The 20,893-nt window shown below is 43.3% G+C and overlaps 1 protein-coding gene across 3 annotated transcripts in view; it reads right to left on the reverse strand.

Annotated features, from left to right (window-relative positions):
• The window catches only part of CAMK1D (calcium/calmodulin dependent protein kinase ID), a 206,569-nt gene that overhangs the window by 80,640 nt on the left and 105,036 nt on the right, over positions 1-20,893 (reverse strand). For all 3 annotated transcript variants that reach the window (XM_088165924.1, XM_014883083.2, XM_088165925.1), the window contains exon 3: positions 737-811. In XM_088165924.1, the coding sequence (XP_088022050.1) occupies positions 737-811 (75 nt within the window). The remainder of the gene's footprint in view (positions 1-736; positions 812-20,893) is intronic.

Here is a 20,893-nt window from a genome sequence, read left to right on the forward strand (position 1 = left end):
CCCAAATATCTGGAAGCAAGGATTTTATAAAAGTGATGGTTACAGTACATTAAACAAGCTAATAATATAGAGCGATAATGTCTATTTATTTTTTTAAAGAGATTAAACAAAACTAAGGATTTGTAAATCAACTTATCACAAAATTGGTACTTCCCACAATCCAGCTGGCTTGTTGGAATTCGTACAACACTAATGTTCCTGTGCAAGTCCTTTTGCAGCACCCTGAACTGAAATGTAGGGCTACACTAAAAATTTACGGGATGCTGTTCTCCCCACAATGCCCACACAACAACTTCTGAGGACATCACCATGCCTGGACCTTACCAACAGACAAGGGACCAGCCTTTTCCCCAAGGCCTTCCCCTGAGGAATTTAACCCCAGAGCTGCCTCTGCCAGATGTTCCAGGCTTCACTATGGCACATCTGGCTTTTCTCAGCTGTAATTTACTCTCCTGCCTTGTCTGTCTGTTCTGCTCTTTTTTTGATGCAATCTCATAAAACCAGTCTGGTTTGATTTGGGTGAGACTAGTCACAAAACAATTTAATTCCCAATTTTACTATAACACAGCACATCATAATTAGAGATCTGGTTTTGACCTCCCTCCAGGGATTTTGCAGTCTGTAGCACACAAGACAAATACCTCTTACATATCCCATCTTTTGAGTTAAAGAACAAAACCAGAACAAGAAGAATTGGCAACTTTGATATAAAAACTTCATTAGGTTCAGTACTTACAACTGCATGACCAAATATAAATGGTTTGGGCTCTCATAGATGTCTTCCAGAGCAACTATATTTTCATGCTTGATCCTGAAAAAATACAAGATAAGATAGGATGAAATCGTGATTTTAATTTTTTTTTTCATTTGACTGTAGAACATAGAGCTATTTTTAGTTACTAGTTATTAGATACTGGGAAAAAATTCTTTACTGTGAGGGTGGTGAGGCATTGTCACAAGTTGCCCAGGGAAGTCACAGATGCCTCATCCCTGGAAATGTTCAAAGCCAGGTTGGACAGGGCTTTGAGCAACCTGGTGTAGTGGAAGGTGTCCCTGCCCAAGGCAGGGAGATAGGAACCAGATGATCTTTAGGGCCCTTTCAACAAAAGTAAGCAGTACAAAGTGCTTCACAGCCCAGAATACCATAATTATTCAGAAAAATTTCTTCCACTCATCTCTGAAACCAAAACGTGTAACAGTTAAGTATCTGAGGCATTAGAGGTTTACAGTTCCTGTGTCAGAGGAGTGAAGGTGGTTGGTTGGAGGCTGAATTGTCAGGACAGCTTTGCTGCAGGGTGCAAGGGAGAGACAGAGGCAGGGTGCAGGCTGGCAGGGAGGAAACAGGGATCTGACCCTGTGAAGAAGCTGACAGGGGGAATCAGCAGCCATATGACAGCCCCATGCTCCTTCCCACCAAATTCGTACTGCTCTGATGTTAAGCCTGGTCTTGATGCCCGAATTTCCCTTTTTATTATTAAGCACTATGTGCAACAGCTGCAAGAGTGTTCATGGCTTTTCTACATCCTCACCATTCCCACCAAGCCTCTTGCCAAAACACTAGCATTAAAGAGAAAAATCATCTCTACAAGCACACATCTAATTAGCTACTTCAGCAATGCCTCTATGGGTTTGCTCCTTAAATGTTTACAAACTATTTGCAAAGGATATATTTAACTTGTGCAAACTCTGAAGACACTACCCCAGTGCAAGCCCAGGGCAGAACATTAATTACACCAATTCCAGACAATATTTCAAGAGCAAGAGAAAGATGGAAAATTCTAAGAAGAGGCCACTCATTAAACAACAGATGGGTATGTTCAGAAGAAAAGTAAACAAGCATTGTCAGCAAATGCAAAACTCTCTACATGTTTCTAGGTTCAAGTAGCTTAATTAAGAAGCTTAATCATGTGCCAGGACTTTATCCTCCATGGTCACAAGTGTCCTAACACCTGTGTGATGACGTGGAGAGCAGAAGGTCCCTCGTGCCCAGCAAGATCTTTCCCGTAAGCATGCAGACTAATTCAGTTTCCTCTGAATTCACTGGAAATATTATGACTGACCTGAATTTATGCCCGTAATTAGTCATCAAAAGCTGTGTTCATGCAAGGACTTTTACACACAGGAAATTTAATGTCAACAATAAGCAAACTCAAATGTAATACACTGCAGGATGTTAGAGCAACAAACACATGACTTGGCTCTTCATTCTACCTAAATGGCTGGAAAATCCCATGACACTTTAGCAAAATTTCCAGATAGGTTGCATCACAAATTGAATTCTTAATATTTGCAACAGGAAACCAATACACCACCCACTTGGCTTTACACAGCAAATATTGGGAAGCATTTTTGTGCTGTGCAGGTCAAGTGCCTGGTCCCTTAAGGGTTAGTTAGGACAAGGGCAGGCTTGCTTTGTTTAATTTAGTTAGCTGAAGGTGTGTTAGAAATGGCATTTCAAGCAATTTTTTATTTTAAATGCAAATTATTATATTTATTTATCCATTTTCCTTTATGCACCACACACATTCACACGATCCTTTGTGCTCCTGCTACCATCATGATGGTGGCAGTTTAACACAATCAATCTGCCATAATGTTTAAAGCCTCCAGTTTAGTCTGTGGTATGGCTTTCACCATGCATACACAAATGCTTTGCATTTCTGTTTTTGGAGAACTTCAGAGGTTCCCCAAACCAGCCTCACCATCACACACATGGTCACCCACAGAGAGCAGCCAGGGGGGCTGAGGCCAGGAAAGAGCTCATCAGAGATGCAAGGCTGAGCAAGACCCGGGCTCAGCAAGACCCTCTCCCCTCCCTGATTTGCAAACCAAATATTCACCACACCCTGTGCTCTGGAGGGAGGGAGATAAACCTGCTCAGTGCCACAGAGAAAGGGGAGAAAAGGTTTAGCCCCAGCCCTGCTGGGTCCTGCTATGGAGCCCATCTAGCCCCCTCTGAAATCAGATGCTGGACGTGAGCATGTGGGAAATATGAAGTGTAATTTGGGAGAAAACAGCTGAAGAAGCTGAAACACCCCCAAAGGATCCAGAGAGTGATGCCTCCTAGGGATGATGGCATTTGGAGCACCATGTCCCTTTGGAAGATAGTGTCTGTACATACCAACCACCCCAGCTCCTGGTGGCTGCTGAACTCCAGGGTCATGACGAGAGGGGAGGAGGCATTTTTCTCCCCTTTGTCTCAGCCTTCCCAAGACCAGCAAGGCCTCAGTCATGGTGTTATGCACTGTTTAATATCCCTGGCAATGTGCACATCACACACCTGCAAATGAAGCCGCTTGTCCTGCACAGCATTTCTCTACTCAGAGGAACTCCCAAATGAGAAGCTATTAAAAGGAAGATGGAATTCAAAGTTAAAAATCAACACTATGGAGATTACTTGGGGTGAAGCCCACAGTTAAGACAAATTTGGGGCTTGTGCTTCTGGAGCTGGAGCGGAGCAGCTGTGGGGTTCCCAGCAGAGATCACTGCCAGCAGCAGCAGCTCCTCTGCCACTCACTCCAGAAATTCACACAGAAATCCGTGTGCTCCTTTCTTCCCTTTAAAGCATGAGCACACAATCACTTACAGCCCTGACACACAATAATTAATCCTTCAAGGATGAACAATGTTCATTTCAATAACGCTGGGATTTGGGCAAGCAGGTGTGGCATCCTCACAATGTTTTGTTGGTACCACAAAGTCCAACGGGGATGGAGCAAATTTGTCCCACATCCCTGCAAGCAGATGAGCAGTGCCAGATGTGAGTAGCAGGCAGACACTCATTTCTGGTTTGCAGGGATGCTTGGGAACATTGAGAGCCAAGGAAAACACTGTGGAGTGGCAGCTCCTTGCTGGTCGTGGATTGGGAGGGATTTGGGGATGGGTTAATTAACTCCACTTTTATCCCCTTCTAGGAGCACCAAGTGAGTCTCACAGGTTCAGAAGATTCATTCTGCTAAGCCTCCAAATGCCTGCACGCAGCCCTGCAGAAACACTCACTGGACTGTCTGATCTACTCAAGACCTGACAGAATTTATTATTTCAAAAGGTGCTGCTCTCACTTTACGGAAGGGGAAGCATTGTGCAGAAAAACTACAAGTTTTTCTGTAATCACAGGAGAGAATGGAGCAGAGAGGACCAAGATTTCTCAATCCCAGAGTAATATCTGAATCAATGGGCCATATTATTTAAATTCCTTCTGCTTCCTAGCTCTGTGAGAGAATCTTAACCCCTCTTCTCTGCAGACCTTTTCTTCCTTCTGTCCTCTCTCTCCAAACTCCTCCCTTCCCAACACGTGGCTCCCACCCTGCAATGGATAAATCTGCCTATTAACTCTGCACAAAGCAGCTCATTGATGCTTTTAGGGTATGTAATAGTGCAATATTAGGGCTGTAGCAGAGGGGACATGGAAATGGGCTGGGGTGAGAGTAGTTCCCATTACTTGTTTCCAAAGAAAGAAAAAGAGCCCTGAAAGTGAACATCAAAGCATGGACTTGCTTAAAGCAAATTAGATCCAATTACACAAATTGATATAAACTAAGGAAAATTGCCCTTGCCACCCTTTCATCCCATTTGCTATTTTTCCTGATACTCCTCCTCCATCCTGGCAAACCCCTGCTTGCATCACATCCTCCATCTCTGGCACAAAAGACAAGTGCCACCTCCAGCCACCACTGCTTTGTTCAATTTCAGGAACATTCTGAGGCCATTAGACAGAAAGAAGATGTCTAGAAATAAAAATACAAATAAAGAGAGGCTAATTCTTTTTTAGACTCAGGACTTTCCACCTTACAAGTCTCATGTGATGCTGCAATTCATGGGAAAAAGAAGAGTAAAATAAATCTAGGAGTGAGAATCAAGGGAATTTAAGTGCACAAAAAGAAGCATAAAGAGAGATTAAACCTGGTAAGAAACTATGAAAAGTTTAGTATAAGAAAGAAACAATGAAAAGAAAGGATGGATTCCCCCTGTTCAGAGCAGCTTTGGGTTGGATTCTGTGCCTCGGGCAGACACAAACCTTGGGGCTCAGTGCAACCATGCAAAATTATCAAGCTTTCCCTCCAGACTTTCAGTCTGTGATTCTGCCATGTGCTCTTACAAAGGTGTCAACGATACAAGTGAATGAAGGCAATGTTGCACTTGAGCAATATTTTAACACACGGCCAGCCAAGATTTAAAGGAGCAAAATGAACTGGGCAACCAAAGACTTCAAGTGAGTTTTCTGGGCATGGCAGCTGTGCAAACAAGGGCTGGCAAAAGAGTGCTTGATCTGCAGCTGAGCCCCAAACACAGACTGGCCCCCTTTGCTTCCTGTGGAGTCACTGAATGAGAGCATTGACAGGGGAATTGTCATTTTCCCCCAACTGCTACTGCTAAAACACAGAAACATCCACCTCCAAAGGTGCTGAAACACATCCCCAAAACAAGACTGGACATGACCAGGAGTGACATTTGGCCCTGCTCACCAGTTCCCATCACGCCAAATGGGTGTGCTGCAGCGCTGGAGAGGTGATGAACACATGGAAAGGCATCCCAGTGATGCTAAAATCCTCCCTTGCCACTGGCTGGCACAGAGACACCATGTCCTACTCACTGCCACCAGAAGTGCACAAGCCCCCATAGGTCTAGCTCTAATGGGCAGTATTCACTTCAACGTTTGCCAAAAAATAAAAAATCTAAAAATCAATTTATTTCATGGGTTTTGGTTGGAGATTGCTTTTAAGAAGCAAGGGATTAAAATTTGGAAGTTGATGTACAATAAGGGAAACTAAATCCTTTAATGACTGAGCTTTCTGCACATCTCTGCTGGTTCCTGGCCATCCCAGAGGCCAAAGAGCTGGCACTAAACCTTCTGCATGCTGCCGTGGATCATTAATTAGAGGGGCCACACTCTGCACAAATAAAAGCAGAGAACTCAGATTTTGCTGTTGCTTTGGCTGCTGATCTGCCAGGAGAGAATGTGGGCATCCCAGCTACAAACCACAATTGAATCACTTACATTAATATCTATCATATTTAAACTAAAACAAGGATCAGTTAGAAGAATACCATACAAAAACCTTGGGCAAACACAAGAGCTGCTTAAGTAGGGCAGGTCCCCCCCACAACAGCTCTTTCCAAGTCAGTGTTACATTTGCAAGATGTGACATTTAATGCTGCACCTCCACGACCAGCACATGTCACAGGTAAAATGCCACAAGAAAGCACAAATAATTTTGCAAAAGCCAGAACTAACAAAGCACGAGTCTGTAAGGATTCGTGGCTTTGAGTAACCAAATGTCTTTGAGAATCAATGTTCCATTATTCCCACACCTACCCTGGAGAGTTTTACCAGCAGCATGAGGGTTGATGAATTCACCAGTTGGCCAAGGGAAGTGTTTAAATCGCAGTTTCAGTGGAGGGCACTGCAAACTTGCCTCTGTTCAGCTGTCTTATTTGTTTGAAATGAGTCAATAATTTCAACAGATAGTAGGATAGTCTCACACATATTCACAGGGAGTGATCAGATCAGATTGCTTTCCACTTGAAAGAAAACTACCAAAAAATCTTCCTGGTGGCTCAGAAGATGTGAGGATGCATGGGAACAAGCCAGCCTGATCTCAAGGAGAAACTGTGGCAATTCTGCTAAGAGGAGAATGGGGTGAGATGGCAGGGGTTGGTATGGGGAAGGAAACTGGTGGCTGTCCTAGAAACGGCTGGCTGGCTGCAGCAGAACTCTGCTCACCATTCCTGCTCCCAAAAAACATCCCAATACTGATGCTGTGCGTGGGACTTGCACTGCCTTACCTCAGTGCCATTCTGGTGTGACACCAGGATTGGAGGTGCAGCCTCACCGGTGCAGAGTACAGAGGGACAGCCACTGCCCTGTTCCTACTGGCCACACTACTGCTGATTTTGGGATATGAAAGGGAGGGGGGAGAGTGTGGTGCCTCACATCATACGGGTCTGGTTGATTTTCCAGGGTCCAAATTGTGAGAGGCTACCAGACTGATGTCACCAAGTCAACCACCTTGCCCTGAAATGGGCACCCTTGGAGAGAGCTTTAGAAGAAAGGTGGAAGGTTTAATGACCCTGAGATTAATTTCTAATATGCCATATCCCCCACAATGTCCTCCCACCACAGCCAACAAGAACATGGTCCAGCAGTGGTGACAGCTTCTGTGTCAGCAGAAAGGGGCTTTGGTGCTCACTATCTCAGGGCAGCAGTCTCCCCCTCTCTCACAAATACATGCAAATAATGCAAAACTTAGAGAAGCCTCAGCTCAGACACAGAGCAGAGATGTGAACAAAACCAGGCAGATGTCAGTGGCTCAGCAAAGGTGGCTCTACAGAGTCTGCAAATCCAAAACATCTGGTTTTTCTCTCCTGCTACGCTTAGATTGCTGGCGTTTTCTGAAGTTGTATCCTTAATTTGCCTATTGCAAAGAGCTGGAGGAGGTTTTCTGGATTCAGTACTAAATATTCCCTTGCATTAAAAAGAAAAGAGAGCTCATTTTTATGAGCTAAAACATAGCAATGGTGCTACATCCCCATGCCAGACGGTGTTTATTGGCCTCCTCTGATCTCCCTCCGCTGTGATACCTTTGTTCCCACCCACATTGCACATCTTGCCTTGCTTGATCTAACAACTGGGCAAGGGACAGCTAATTCCAGCTCACAGCCAGATGGTTCAGAGCCCATATGCTGAATGCCTGGCCAAATTATTTACATCTTTGTGGCTGGAAGGACAAGGAGTTGAACTTTGGGGTCACATGGGGGCTTCGAAACACAGACTGCTCACAACACAGGAAGGAAATTAATGTCTTCACTAAAATTTTTTAAGATCTCTGTGCCTCTGTCAGGTTAATTTGGTCTGCTTTGGGAAACCAGCTAGAGGAAAAGGCCCTGGGTGCCCTAGAAGATGGTACACAAAGGTAAACTTGGAGGGATTAGTCACTTCATAACCTTCCCTCAGCTGTGACTGAAGAGGAGACTGACAAAAAGCTCCAGTGTTGGCAGCAAGCAGCAAGTGGCTCAGAGCAGGTACCTTAAGTCAGCAGGAACAGTCAAAATTCAGGAGAGGGATGTCCACCAAAAGACCTACTTCTGTTAGCCTTAGAAGATAGTAATGATTTTTAAATTAACATGGTTTCCAGTTTAGTTTTTTCACACTTTAACACTTCAATTAGGCCTGTAATATTCTGTATGCAAATCAATGGGCAAGGATGGGATTTGTTCTGATCCAGTGTCCTAGCAGAATGCTGAGTGATTCTGCTGTCAGTGCAGCTGCCACCTCTGGGGCCCACATGGAGGAGAAAGGACAGGGAGGCATCAGGACATCTTTTCTCATGATTATACAACTTGACCTCTCTCCATTTCATTTTCCAGATCCTACCCATCACCTCTATAATCTCCTGTTACCCAGGAGTGAAGACCCAGAAATATTTCCATTCATTTCAGTGGTCTTTTTTCCCTAGCACTGTATGTTCTCTATAGCAAATACCAGCCTTATACACCATGTGCATAAAATGTTCTCATGAGATTTTGCAGTGATAAAGTCAAGCTGGAGACATTCCACAGGTGGAAATCTGAGCTGTGTAGTTAATCAGCTGTAGCACTAACTGGCTGTGACAAAACCTACCCACATACACCATCAAATTTCTGATCCCTGCCCTTTATACTTCCTAGTAAGATCACAACAGAGCTCAGACAAAAGCTGAACATTTTCAGCACAGATTCATGGGTTTTCACCAGGCACTGGTGGAACTTCATAACACCCCATGAACATAACAAATTATTTTAGGTATTTTGAGGATAACCATGAGTGATTCCTGGATCACACACCTGGAGTTAGGTGCTGGCCTTGTGCTCACTTGTCTTGAGCATTTTCAGATGAATACTGCTCAGCAGCTGTTCAAGGGAAAGAAATTGAAACTCTGGATCTTCTATTACTAAAACTTGCAACTCTAGTGAGGAGATTAGGTCCAAACAATCTTCTGGAATGCCTGCATTCCTGCAGATCTGGCAGCCCATTCAAGAACAGGAATATCCCCATGTCAGTGCCATTTTAGGAATATCCCTGACTTTCACAAGAAGCAGATCAAACCATGAGAATGATGGTTTCCAACCGTGGATCCCAGCTGGCAGTGATCAAAAAGGCTTGCCAAGCTTGAGCAGAATCCTCCAGGCTGTTTAATGTGAAACACATCAAAACAAATATTAATGATTAATTAATCACTAAAGGTGAAAAAGATAAAAGCAGTGTCTGCAAGGATTTATCTCAGACAAAACCAGTGTACCATCCTTCAGTTCTTGGCAGCAGCCCTGTTTTTGCAGTGTGGAGGACTGTGGATTTCCATGTGCAGCCAGTAATTAGGGATGGTTCCCACTCCCTTGCCTGGGAGACTGAGGAGCCACGTGCAGTTAAACGTGGTGAGAGCTCCTGGGCTGAGGTGGGCTGCTCTGGAGGTGTTTCACGAACGTAAAAGCAGACTCTGCTTGCAAAACCTGTGAGAAACGGGACGACTGGCACTCTTGGAAGGGTGATCTGGCTGCAGTCAGAGCTACTATCCTTGTACATTGCCTTACAAAATGAGAAGATCTGATTAGTTTCCAGTGAATGAAGAGCTGATTAAGTGGTGTAACACTTTGTGTGGCCTCCTGGCTCTCAGATGAGTGCAGTGTGCACACTGTTCTATCTGAAACCTGGCAGCAGACACTCCACCTATGAAAAGAAAGCCCTTCCATCCGTGAAATACACATTTGACACAGACACTGGGGTGTTGTTTGCTGTTATCTCCTTCACTGCTTTGAATACATACTAATGAAGGGTGAATGCTGAAACACCCACCACCTGCATAGGTAAGTTACACAGGAACATGGAAAAAAGCCTATTCACACAAGCACAGAGTTGAAAGATGTAACAAAGCCAGGTATTTCATTCCACCATATGGGGTACAAATGTAGCTGTTACCCAGATGCCACAGATCTGGGACTCCCAGCTGTGACTTTTATAGCATCTTTATTTTTTGGGTTACCCTAAAAGCTAATGCATATGTGTGAGGTGGAACCAAACTACTGATGATAAGAACAAGTAACAGCACAAAGGCAGAGATGGTTTATGTACTCAGAAAACACTGATGTAACCAAAAAGACACTTCACAGCAGGAAGCAGGGCTATGCTTTACAGTCACATCCAAAGAGGTTTACGCCTCAAAACCACATTTTGTCCACAGGAGAAGCAGAAAAGAAAGTGGCAACCACGCACAAATAACATCCTGAACATAAATTTCTTGTCCCCCAGTGAAGCCGAGTTGTCCTCTGCATGCTCATCTCTGCTGATTGCTGCTGGGCAGCCTAGAAAATCACAAGCTTTGATTGAGTCTCATCAGACTGGGTGTGCATGTGACAATTAAAGCAGATCACAGTTCCTCAGTGCCAGTGGCCAACAGTGTCACACTTGCCCAGCTGCAGGTGTCTCCTACAGTGAGGAACAGCAAATGGCCCCCAAAATTGGTCAGAGACCTTGTGTGTGCAGGGGGTACAGTAATAACCACTTTGCTTCTCCTAGCAGGTGTGGGTTAGAGTTTTGATCAGGTCTTGATGAGTTTGTGCCACCGGGGCCACTGTGCATTGGTGGTGCTTGCCTGCACCCTGCCCACCTGACTGGCCCAGGGCCACCTGTCCAGGGAGCAGGGAAGCCTGGCAGACTGGGATGCTGGAGCTCAGCTCTCTGGGGCTCCTGGGCAATCCTTGGGTGACATCCAGGCAGTGGCTCTGACTCAAGTACTCGTTCTGCTGGGACAAGCCACATGACAAACTCAGCAGCAGCAGCAACCTGTCAGAAAACCCCCTCCTTCCCACCAGGCTACTGGGAAGCCAATTTATTTTATTTATTGAGACAGAAGGATAAGTAAGAGGCTAGGCAGGTTTGCACATTTCATCATCACTGTATTAGGACACTCCCACACAGAAGACTGCTCCCCCAGCTGCCCGTGGGAAGTGCCAATAGCCCTGGGGTGAGTCACAGACACCCTGTACCATAACAGAGCCAGTGGGAAAGCTCTGCACAGCGGGGGATTGATCTCAGAGGACAGACCTTGCCTCTCCATGTTCATTATGAGTTACTGTCCTCAATCACAGAGCACAGAAAACCAAACTCAAAGACAGATCGACTTCTCCTGACACTTGTGTGAAAGCAGTGGGACTCCTGGCAGTCCCGTCATTGCTGCACTGCACTGCTGGTAAATGACAGAGGAGAACACAGCTGCAGCCCTCCTTAACTGAACCTGCCATTTCAAAGCCACAGTGAAGGCTACTGATGTTCCAGCCTGGCTTATTTTCAATCTTCCCACACCCTAGGGAAAAAAAAAATAGTCTTCTACTTCCACTGCTATTGCATTTGCTTTGCATGTGGTCTTCAGGAAAGAAGCAGAGGGAGAGAACAGGAAAAAACCCTTCCAGCAATGAGCAGAATTAATAATGGAACAATTCAGCTGGGCCAAATCTTGGAATCTTTAATCAGGCAAGACTGCTGGGGGTCTCAGTGGCTGGATTCACATCTTGGCAGCACTCACTGTAGAGTCCAAAGTAGACTTGAACTCAATATATCAAGTGGCAGAAAAGTCATTTAACCAGAACAATATAATTAGCAGAAATCCTTGTTAATAAGAATGCATTTTGCTTGTGTATAACAGCTAATTGGTTTTTAACCAGGTGAGAATAAGTTTGAGAAGCTTAATCTCCCCAGTTTTACAAAGATATCATAAAGGGGGCCTAATTAAAAAATTAAATAGTGAAGTTCATTTATTCCTGCTACATGTATCAGTGTGGAGCATAGGGACCCTATGTATAGGTTTCTATTTTTAGGAGAGAGAAACCTGGATTCACAAATGTCCCCACAGTGTCTTTGGAGAGGTAACTGCAAAGTTTAAACCAAAGCCAGCTCTATAATTGCAGCCACTTGCCCAGAAAAGAGGACTATAAACTGCAATTACCTCTTTTCTTATGGCATGGAAATATAATTTAAAAAAACACTCACTTAGTAGCCAAGGAACAGACTTCTAAAGATGATTAGGTACCATATGATGCAAGTAACTTCTTACAGTAACTAAGCATCAAAGTGCTTTCAAACTTCCTTCTGGGTATCTTCAGACAGCTAAATATATTAAAAATATATATCTAAAAGATTTTTAAGGGTGATATAGGCACTGAGGGGCTGGAAGACTGGAATCTTTCCATGGTTTTAAATCCTTAATAACCACTGCAGAAAGAATTTATGTTTTTAAATATGCCACTGTGGCACTGTCCTGCAGCAGGCCTTGGAGGTTAACAACACCAATATTTCAGACAGCAACAAGCACAATATTAATGTCATAAGCAGCAATTAGTGTTAAAAGACAGCAAATCCTTCATGTGAAATAAATGCATGTCTAGCTGTGGGAGCAGTAGGGCTAAAGAGCAATATTGCAACGACATGTGGTTATTTTTCCATTACTCTAGCTAGGTTTTATCACTGCCCACTGACTTTTTGCAAGTCATGATGAAGCAGAAATGGGAATAAAAATACAGAAAAGAAGTTGGTAAATGTACTTCAAAGGACATTGATAGCAAAATTTCTCTTTGTAAATTCCTTGTTTTCATTCGTGCCATTAAGAAGAAATCAGTATGAAAAAGTGGGTTGTTTCATGGCATTCAAGAAAATGTTTTCTAACCAACTGGCTTATAAACTACAGTTCTATAGATTTCTAATATTTTATGCAGCCAAGTCACACATACAAGTCACACGTGGTGACTCATTTTTTCCTGAGCAATACATCTAATTAATTCAAGGTATTTAGAATGAAAGGTAGCTATTAGATGAAGACTAAAATAAATGGTACTAAATGCAGCCTTAGTGATGATGGACACAGGGCATTCTGGTAACATCCCCTTCTCTGCTGTGCTAAAAGCTGCATTGCTCGCCATGAATAAAGCTGAATTAATGATAGCTGTATCCTGCTTAAAGAGCATCTGCCAACAGAGCTTGTCAAGATGATGCTGGAGGACCCCTAGGACACCAAATATATTTGTTTCACAGTTTTGATCTGGGTGGAGCATGTGTGTGGGGAGAAGGTATTCTCCAGCTCAGCCTTTGAGGCAACTTACTGCCTGGCTTTTCCCAGAAAAAAAAAACAAAACGAGTTACAAAGCAAGGGGTGTGATTTTATAGCATTCACTCCTTCCTATTGTATTCTTAATTGGCGTGATGCATTCATTTATGATACATCATGAAACAGTCATCAGCCCTTTCTTTTTTATCATTACCTCATCTTTATGTGGCATCAATAAATCCAATGCCTTGTCACAAATTGCAAGTGTATCTGCTTCATAGATGCTGAGCACAACAAGTAGAAAATGCTGGGAAAGTAGTTGGTGATGTGATTAGCATCACAAACTGATGAGGTTAGAAGTTCATTTTCAGATGAATGTACACATTCTCACGGGTCTTATCATCTGCGATCTGGTGATCTCTCAAGGGCTGGATTTGGAATAAAATTTACAGAATGTCCCAATTCTGAATGCAACACAAATGCAGGCACAGATGTTTCTATACAATTCCTAATTTGTGCTTTAGCTTGAAACCTAGAATTGCACAGGTCCTTACCAATTATGTGTTTTCTCATGTGTCACACTCTCCTGCACAGTGCCCCTTGAAGTTCAAATCCAAACTGCATCAGAGTACCAACCTGACCAGCATCCTGTCCTAGTCCTTTTGCCCTGTTTTATTTCTCTATCCATCTAGTTATACTTCAACTTGTGAATTACTGCATTATCAGGTTACTCTGTGTTCTGGTAGGATTTTAAAATAACAACATATTTGAAGCAAATAATTATTTCCTCCAGCCAGGAGGGCATTTGTGTGCTCTCAGTAGGACAGTAAGAGGGAGGAAGCTACCTGCTGAGTTAATGTTGTGGGTCTGAGTTTCCATTAGCCTTCTAACTTCAGCCTTTTTTCATTATGAAATCATGAACTTCAAACCAAGCACATAGAAAAATGTACATTTCTCCCCACTCACATAGCTCTGAAGTATGACTGGAAATGCTGTTTTCACGCTTAAAAAAATCCACCTTTGACCTAGGACTGAAAGCCAAAGTTTGCAAAGCCAAGGGAATTTGTTTAAGAAATTTTGAGGATTTCCAAGGAGGCTGGAGTTAGCTTGGAAACATGCTCAGGCTGGCACCAGCTATGAGCAAACACTGTGAAAAATACTTTGGAAATGTTTAGGGGAAAACAAACATGAATCCAATGCCCAAAATACATTTGGGCTTCCATGTGTGGCTTCACAAGAACTAATGGGCGCATTGAGAGGCACAAACTTACTGCCAGGAAACCATCCAGAAACGTCCAGAGACACCAGACATCAAGAAACATCCCTCTGATACCTTACTTTGTCTTTCTGAAAGGTAAAACCAAGTGGAACCAGTCTTTTGTAATGGGCAGGAAAGTGTCAGTTCTCACTCCAAGGACACACAGTTGCAGGTATTTAGAGAATAAAATAACCAAACCTCGTGTCTTTATTCACACCTGAGCTGGTGCACACAGTGCTGGTGTCAGACTTCTCTCTGAGCTGGGTCTGGTGACACCATAAAGAACCAGTCAAGCAGACTCCCCAAGGGGCAGACAGGTTTCAGTGGCCTCAAACCAGGCCTATAATACCAGTGAAGTCACACTGTTGAAATGCAATGTACAAAATCTGAGCAATTAATATTGCATCAGTCATGTGTGTGCTCAGTTCACTGTTATCATTTTGATTAACAGACTGTTGAGCTATGCTTTGCAAACTCCATACCAGATACAGGTGGGGCAGGTGAGCCTTTGTTTCTAAAATGTGATTTTGCTTTTGATGGATATAAATACACTTCTGAGTAGATAACCAGAGTCGTAAAATTTCACAGTACTTAATCACACAGTGTGAACAGTTAAAACAACCTCACATTAGCCCAATTTTTACCCAGTGCCTCCTGCTTTGTCTGCATATCTGGTTTTGTTTCTATGTCTTATTTTCTCATCTGCTTTGAGCTGCTTTCCCCCCATCCATTTACTCTTTGTCAGAAGCCCACCTGAAGGTGGAAAACTCTTTTCCTCCCTGTGGCAGCTGTCACACAAGTCATCTCTGTGGCTGCTGCTTGCAGCAGCCACGCTGTTGGTGACAGCAGGTCACAGTTTACAAAGACCTGTGTTTCCATTTGTGCTGTCTGTGAGACCCTGCTCAGGGGAGCAATCAGGAATAAAATAAAGAGAAGGGAAGAGTCACAAACATGCAGTCTCAGTTACTGCAATCTCTTCCTCACTGGCCTTTTTCATTCCCTCACACTGCTGAGAACATTTCCTAGTCTGTGTTTTTGACTGGGCACATCCATGCACTATTCATTGCCTATTCTCTGGACATTTCATTTGTGCTTTGAAGGACCTTCTTAGCCTATTCCCATCATATCTATTGCTTCCCCTGACCCCTGAATCCTGCCCTCCTGGTGCCACTGTCACTAGGAAGGGGTGAAAACACCTAAGACCAGGAGGCTCTGTAGCCTGGTGGCAGGGGAAAGCCACCAAGTTAATGGGACCTGTGAGCTGCCAGGAGTCTCAAAAGGAAGGGAGTGCACAGCCACAAGCAGGAAACCCCTTTCAGCTGGACACCCACCTCCAGCAAGGACAGCAGGCTCCTGGGTGAGCAGAGGCTGCTGATGCACTGTCCAGAGTAGATCTCTGAGCTCCAGTGAGGGGCAGGAGCACTGCCTTTGCCTATTGCTGTCCATACCTCCATCCAACATTTTGAGAGGGCTGCTCTCAGGCTCCCAGCTCCCTCTGTAGATCATTTCCTCAGGCCTTGGAACACATGAAGGCAATCTGCATCCTAACCTGGCTCTCAGGGTTTCCTTTTCCTTCCAAATAACAATTCAACAATTCAAAGGTGGGATTTGGCCAAAGAGCTCTGCAGATAAACAACTTCCATCTCTTTTTTTTTTTTTTGCCAAAATAACTGTCTCTTGGGAGGAAGAACACAGATGCCTAATGGCCCAAAGGAACTCAACTTTCAGTTGATTAAAGTAAAAGTGGCCCTTGAAAGTGGAAGCATTCACCTAGCAAAGGGACTTCAGTCTGAAAAGGAACTGAGATCCCTCTCAGCACCCAGTGAGAGGGATTTGGCAGCTGGGAACAGGGCAGAAGCAGAGAAACCTGGGGATGTGCTGACCCAGCACAGAGCACAGCTCCTTTTGAAAACTTCCCCATTCTTTGCAGAAGGCCTAAGGAAGGAATCTTCCTTCTGAAACTCTGTCAGCTGCCTTTCAGGATAAATCCACCCACTCTGCATGATCCTTCCTAGTTCTAGACTTCACCTGGGTACATCTGCTGAGGATGTCAGCTATGAAAAGCATTTCTAAAGATGGTCAGAAAAAAGCTAGAACATAACTCTCCATCAAATATTGCTAACCTCTACCAAGACTTAAACATCTCCTTGCTTGCTCAGGTTGCCCACAAAAAAATGCTGAAAAGAAATTTCAAACAGAGAAATCTAAAATTAGGTTCCAAACTTCAAGCAGGTATGTGTGTGAGCTGTGTTTTATAACCCCAAAAGCAAAGTGATTAACACCTCTGTTGAATTTGCCAGAAACTGGCAATTCCTCATCCAGCTGGTGCATTACTCAGACATTGGGGTGATGGTTTGCAGTATGAAATAAGACAGATATGTGCACACCCTCTGTGCTCACGGCAATCCCTTGACTACATTAATCCTCCATTCCAAACAGGATTTGCTTTTCATCGTTTTATAAACAGGCTGAGTGGTGTTGAGGATGAAATGTCCATCCACAGCAGGGAGTGAGGCCAGCAGCTGAAATCAAGAGGCATTTTACTCACTGAGCTTCAAATCATGGTCCAGAGTTGATGAAGAGGGGTCTATTTCCCTGTCCCTCAGCATGACCATCTGCTCCCATCTCAAGAAATCTCACCCACAGCCTGACTTTTTTGGTCAAATACTCATGGATTTCTAACACAGAAACCTATGATGTCCAGATGAATGCCTTTGAAATGGGGACTGTTACACATTTTACAATACCAATGCATTTTTTAAGACTAAAGCATATTTTAAATAATTTCTAAGGATTCAGGATGATTAAGTATGCTGTTAGATAATGAGGATCCCTCCCATGTGTAGTGCCAATGGTGATACCATCTTTCATCCAATGAAAAACCAAGCAATATCCTTCTCTGTAGGGATCCATGGCTCACAGAAACCTGGTAAGATGGTACAACAGCTATTTTAAGACATCTTCACTGAAAATGCCTTTACTTCTCACAATCATAAGCTTCCAGATCCTCTGGCTGATCCACGTAAAAAACCTTAAGAATCCCACTGGCACTGTTGGCAAGCTTCTCAATCTAATCACTGATTATATCCAGTCAGATTTTATTTCAGAAACAACCTTGTTGAAGTAAAAGGAAATTAAACAAATGTAAAACTACTGCAACTAGAAAGAGATTTAGAGTCCAATTCTCCAAACAAAGTATTCTACAGATAATTTAAAAGGAAGGTGATATGGTACTTCCTGGTGGTAGCATTTATTATTTGTTTAACTAAAGGTCAGCAAAAATAATAAAAAATCTGTTCTCTCAGTGAATGCAAAGACAGATTTCAGGCCTGGGAATCTGCTACACTTTATAAGAAATAAATTTCTTCTCCCACTTCTCTCTGGGTTGAAGGCAGTTGGTTAAACCCTCTTGCCCCACAACTCCAGCATGCAGATTCCTTGTTTTCCTGACACCTTCACACAAATGGTCTTCCACTTCTGGCACCTCTCAGCCTTTTTTTTTTTTTTCCTGTAGATATTGAATGTGGGAAACACTGCTTATTTCTCAACAGCTCTGTGGCAAGCAAGAGAACAGGCTGAAACCTGGAGCCCACCCACCTTGAAAACCTTCCTCCCTGCACCTGCTTCTGATGGAGATTCCTTGACAGCCCCATTCCCCAACTATTCTGTTCTCTCCCCAAAGCCAGGGTTATCAGATCTGTTGCAGCCCCTTTGGTTCTCCTTTTAATTTTGAGAAATCTTACCTTTGCCAATCTACTGAGAGCTGAGGAAATGTGTATTTCCCCACTAAGAGCCCCCTCTACTCCCTGTTTATTCGAGGACATTTTCTCCCATAGTGCCTTATCTTTGCCATTGTTTCATGGTCTAATTACTTCCCTTCTGAGAACTTAATTTAATTTATCTCCTTGGAGTCAGGCAGGATCACATCAAATATGTAAACTCAGCTGGGCATGACATTCATACAAACAACAGCCCCGCCTGTGCACAATTCCTGCCCTATCACAAGCAATCCCACTTAGCAAAGGGAATGAGCATTTGTGAAAGTCCCCATTTATTGCCATTATTGCAGCAATCTTGTACTGTGCAAACTCAAGCTACTGCAAGTCAAAGCATGCTGCGGTTTCCTCTGAGGAAACTAAAATATTTTTGGATGAAGAATAAATAATCAGCTTGGAAAGTGCTGAACAAAGAAGCCTCTGACTGAATTCTAATGGAAGGAAATCGTTTAAACAAGTGCTTTTTTTCTGAAACGTTAACAGGTTTCTGGTGGTGACCTGTACTGATCCATACAGTGCAGTACAGCTAAAAATGGCTTTTTTTCCCACCTTCTCTGCTCTTTATATTCCTGTGCTTTTTGCTGAGTGTCTGTCTAGGTTGGTATCTCAAGCATTGTTCCATTTGGCCAATTCCTGCATGTGTTGCCAGGATGTTGTGGCTGCAATAAGTGGTAACATGCTACATGTTTTGTTAAAACATGGAAGAAAAATCTGATTACATGGACTTTAAATGAAATCTTTATTCTCTCTCTGTTACTAATATTGACTGTAGAGATCTTTAATGTTGGGATGTTGTCTAATGGTTGCTTTCTTCAGGCAGGTTATTTTCCTCTCAGACTGTGAGGAAGAGGGGTTTATGTACACAAAATGCATAACAGAAGTGACAGAAAAGATCCATACAAATAGGAGGAAAACAATCTCAGCCTAGATAACTAGAAGAAAATTTCATTTACTTATGTAGCCAACTTTTGACTAAGTAATTTCAGATTTTTTTTAAAAAAATTAAAGCGAGAAAAGCATTTGGGAAATTCTTAAGAGAGGCCTGATAAACAATACAGAGTAATTATAGTCATTTTCTCAACATGCTGAATGGGAGAACTTCTAACTCTACTAGTCAATATATGGAATAAAAAAGTGAGCCCAAGTTGAAGGTGCTGTTGTTATAATCCCCCACAGAGGAGAGCAGAGGACACTGCTGCCCATAACTCTCAGCATCACTGCAGGTGGCATGGTAAAGGCAGGGGGTGGCAGCTTCAGAAGAACACACAAAGTGTTTAGCAAATACAAACTTGTCTAGTGGTCTGCCACTGAAACTGGATTGGCTTCACTTCCTTTTCACGCTGCAGAAATCAAAACAGCCTATTTGAAAATAAATATGTCATCATTGAGGCCAATTAAATTTTATAAGCTTTGACCACGGGGAGGAGAGAGGATCAGAAGTTGGGCTTCGTAATTAAAGCTGACTGCAATCTAAATTGCTAAGAGATTTTGGCTTGTCTTGATTGCACTTTCCCCAAGATAAAACTCTAATGACTGCCTGATCTGGATCTCCCTCTGTACCTCATGTGTGGTTGTCAAGAGCCTGTTGCAATCCCTCTGCAGAGATGGGCTCTTCCAGTTTAGGCTGCAGTGTCTCCTGTCTTTGCCTTGACAGGAGAGCCCTGTTCAGTCCCCAGCTCACATTACAAGCTCTCACCTGCTAATATATGCATGGGAAAAAGGAAATAATAAAAGCAAAAACCATAAAGCAGAAGCCAACTGATTAGTTATTTTTTGCAGTTTGGGCAGACACTGATCCCCGAGATAAGGATCTTTCCTAGGAAATATCACACCCAAGATCTTACTAAATTCAGGGCAAGCCAAGCAGCATGCCAAGTATAAAGACAGGTTGTTACAACTTCAAGACATTTTTTTCATGCCAGCGCCCGTTTGACATGTGTCCCACCCTATAAAATTATTTTCTATTGCTTCTTCTTGTATGATACCACCTTTAAAACAGTAATTAGAGGACGTGTTTGTTTAGAGGAACGCAAATTACTGCTTTGCTTCAGGGCCTGCTTAGCATGTCAAGTTATCCTGGAACCAGAATAAAATTATCAGTGAAAAATAAATATTCTGTGTACAGTTTCATATAGAATGTAACACCTCCCTCCAAGGTGCTCATGCATCATTTAGTGCTTAACACATTCCCAAGAAGGAGGAAATATCTCAGACAAGCATCAGCACTTAACCATTTGAGGGCAGGCATGCTACTGCAGTGATGTCTTGAGCAAGGTGAGACAATTCCAGTTCCCAGAAAGGAAACAGAAGGACTTGGTGTCCCCACCTTGACTCCAGGTGAGCATATTTGCCTTGCCCATCTGAGCAAAGAGTTCACAAGAAACTGGGCTCGGTGCCTGGTTTCACTCTCACTGTGGGTCTGCATCTCACCACAGCACTTCAGCCTGTGCTGGTCCCCTGCTCTCCAGGGCATCCAAGAGCAGGTTCTAGTACTAATCTAAGGAATTTATACACTAAGTGAAGCTTATCCTATCCCAGGGAGCATCTGCCTTTCTACCAGACTCAGTTATTTCAGCAACAGCAGTCAGACACAAAAGGTTTGACAGGTACAAGGAGAAGAGACAAAAGGTCTGGAAGAGCTTTCTGGAGGTGAGCAGGAGGACACACAGTATGTGTTTGGGCAAAGTTATGTTCTTTTCTCTAAAGGAACTACTACTAAAGGATATTAGTTCGGGGTGGGCCCTCAATCACCTCCACAATCCAAAGGATTTCTAGCAATACCTGTGTTG

Source organism: Sturnus vulgaris, chromosome 5 (assembly GCF_052056855.1).
Source record: "Sturnus vulgaris isolate bStuVul1 chromosome 5, bStuVul1.hap1, whole genome shotgun sequence".
Lineage (NCBI taxonomy): Eukaryota > Metazoa > Chordata > Aves > Passeriformes > Sturnidae > Sturnus > Sturnus vulgaris.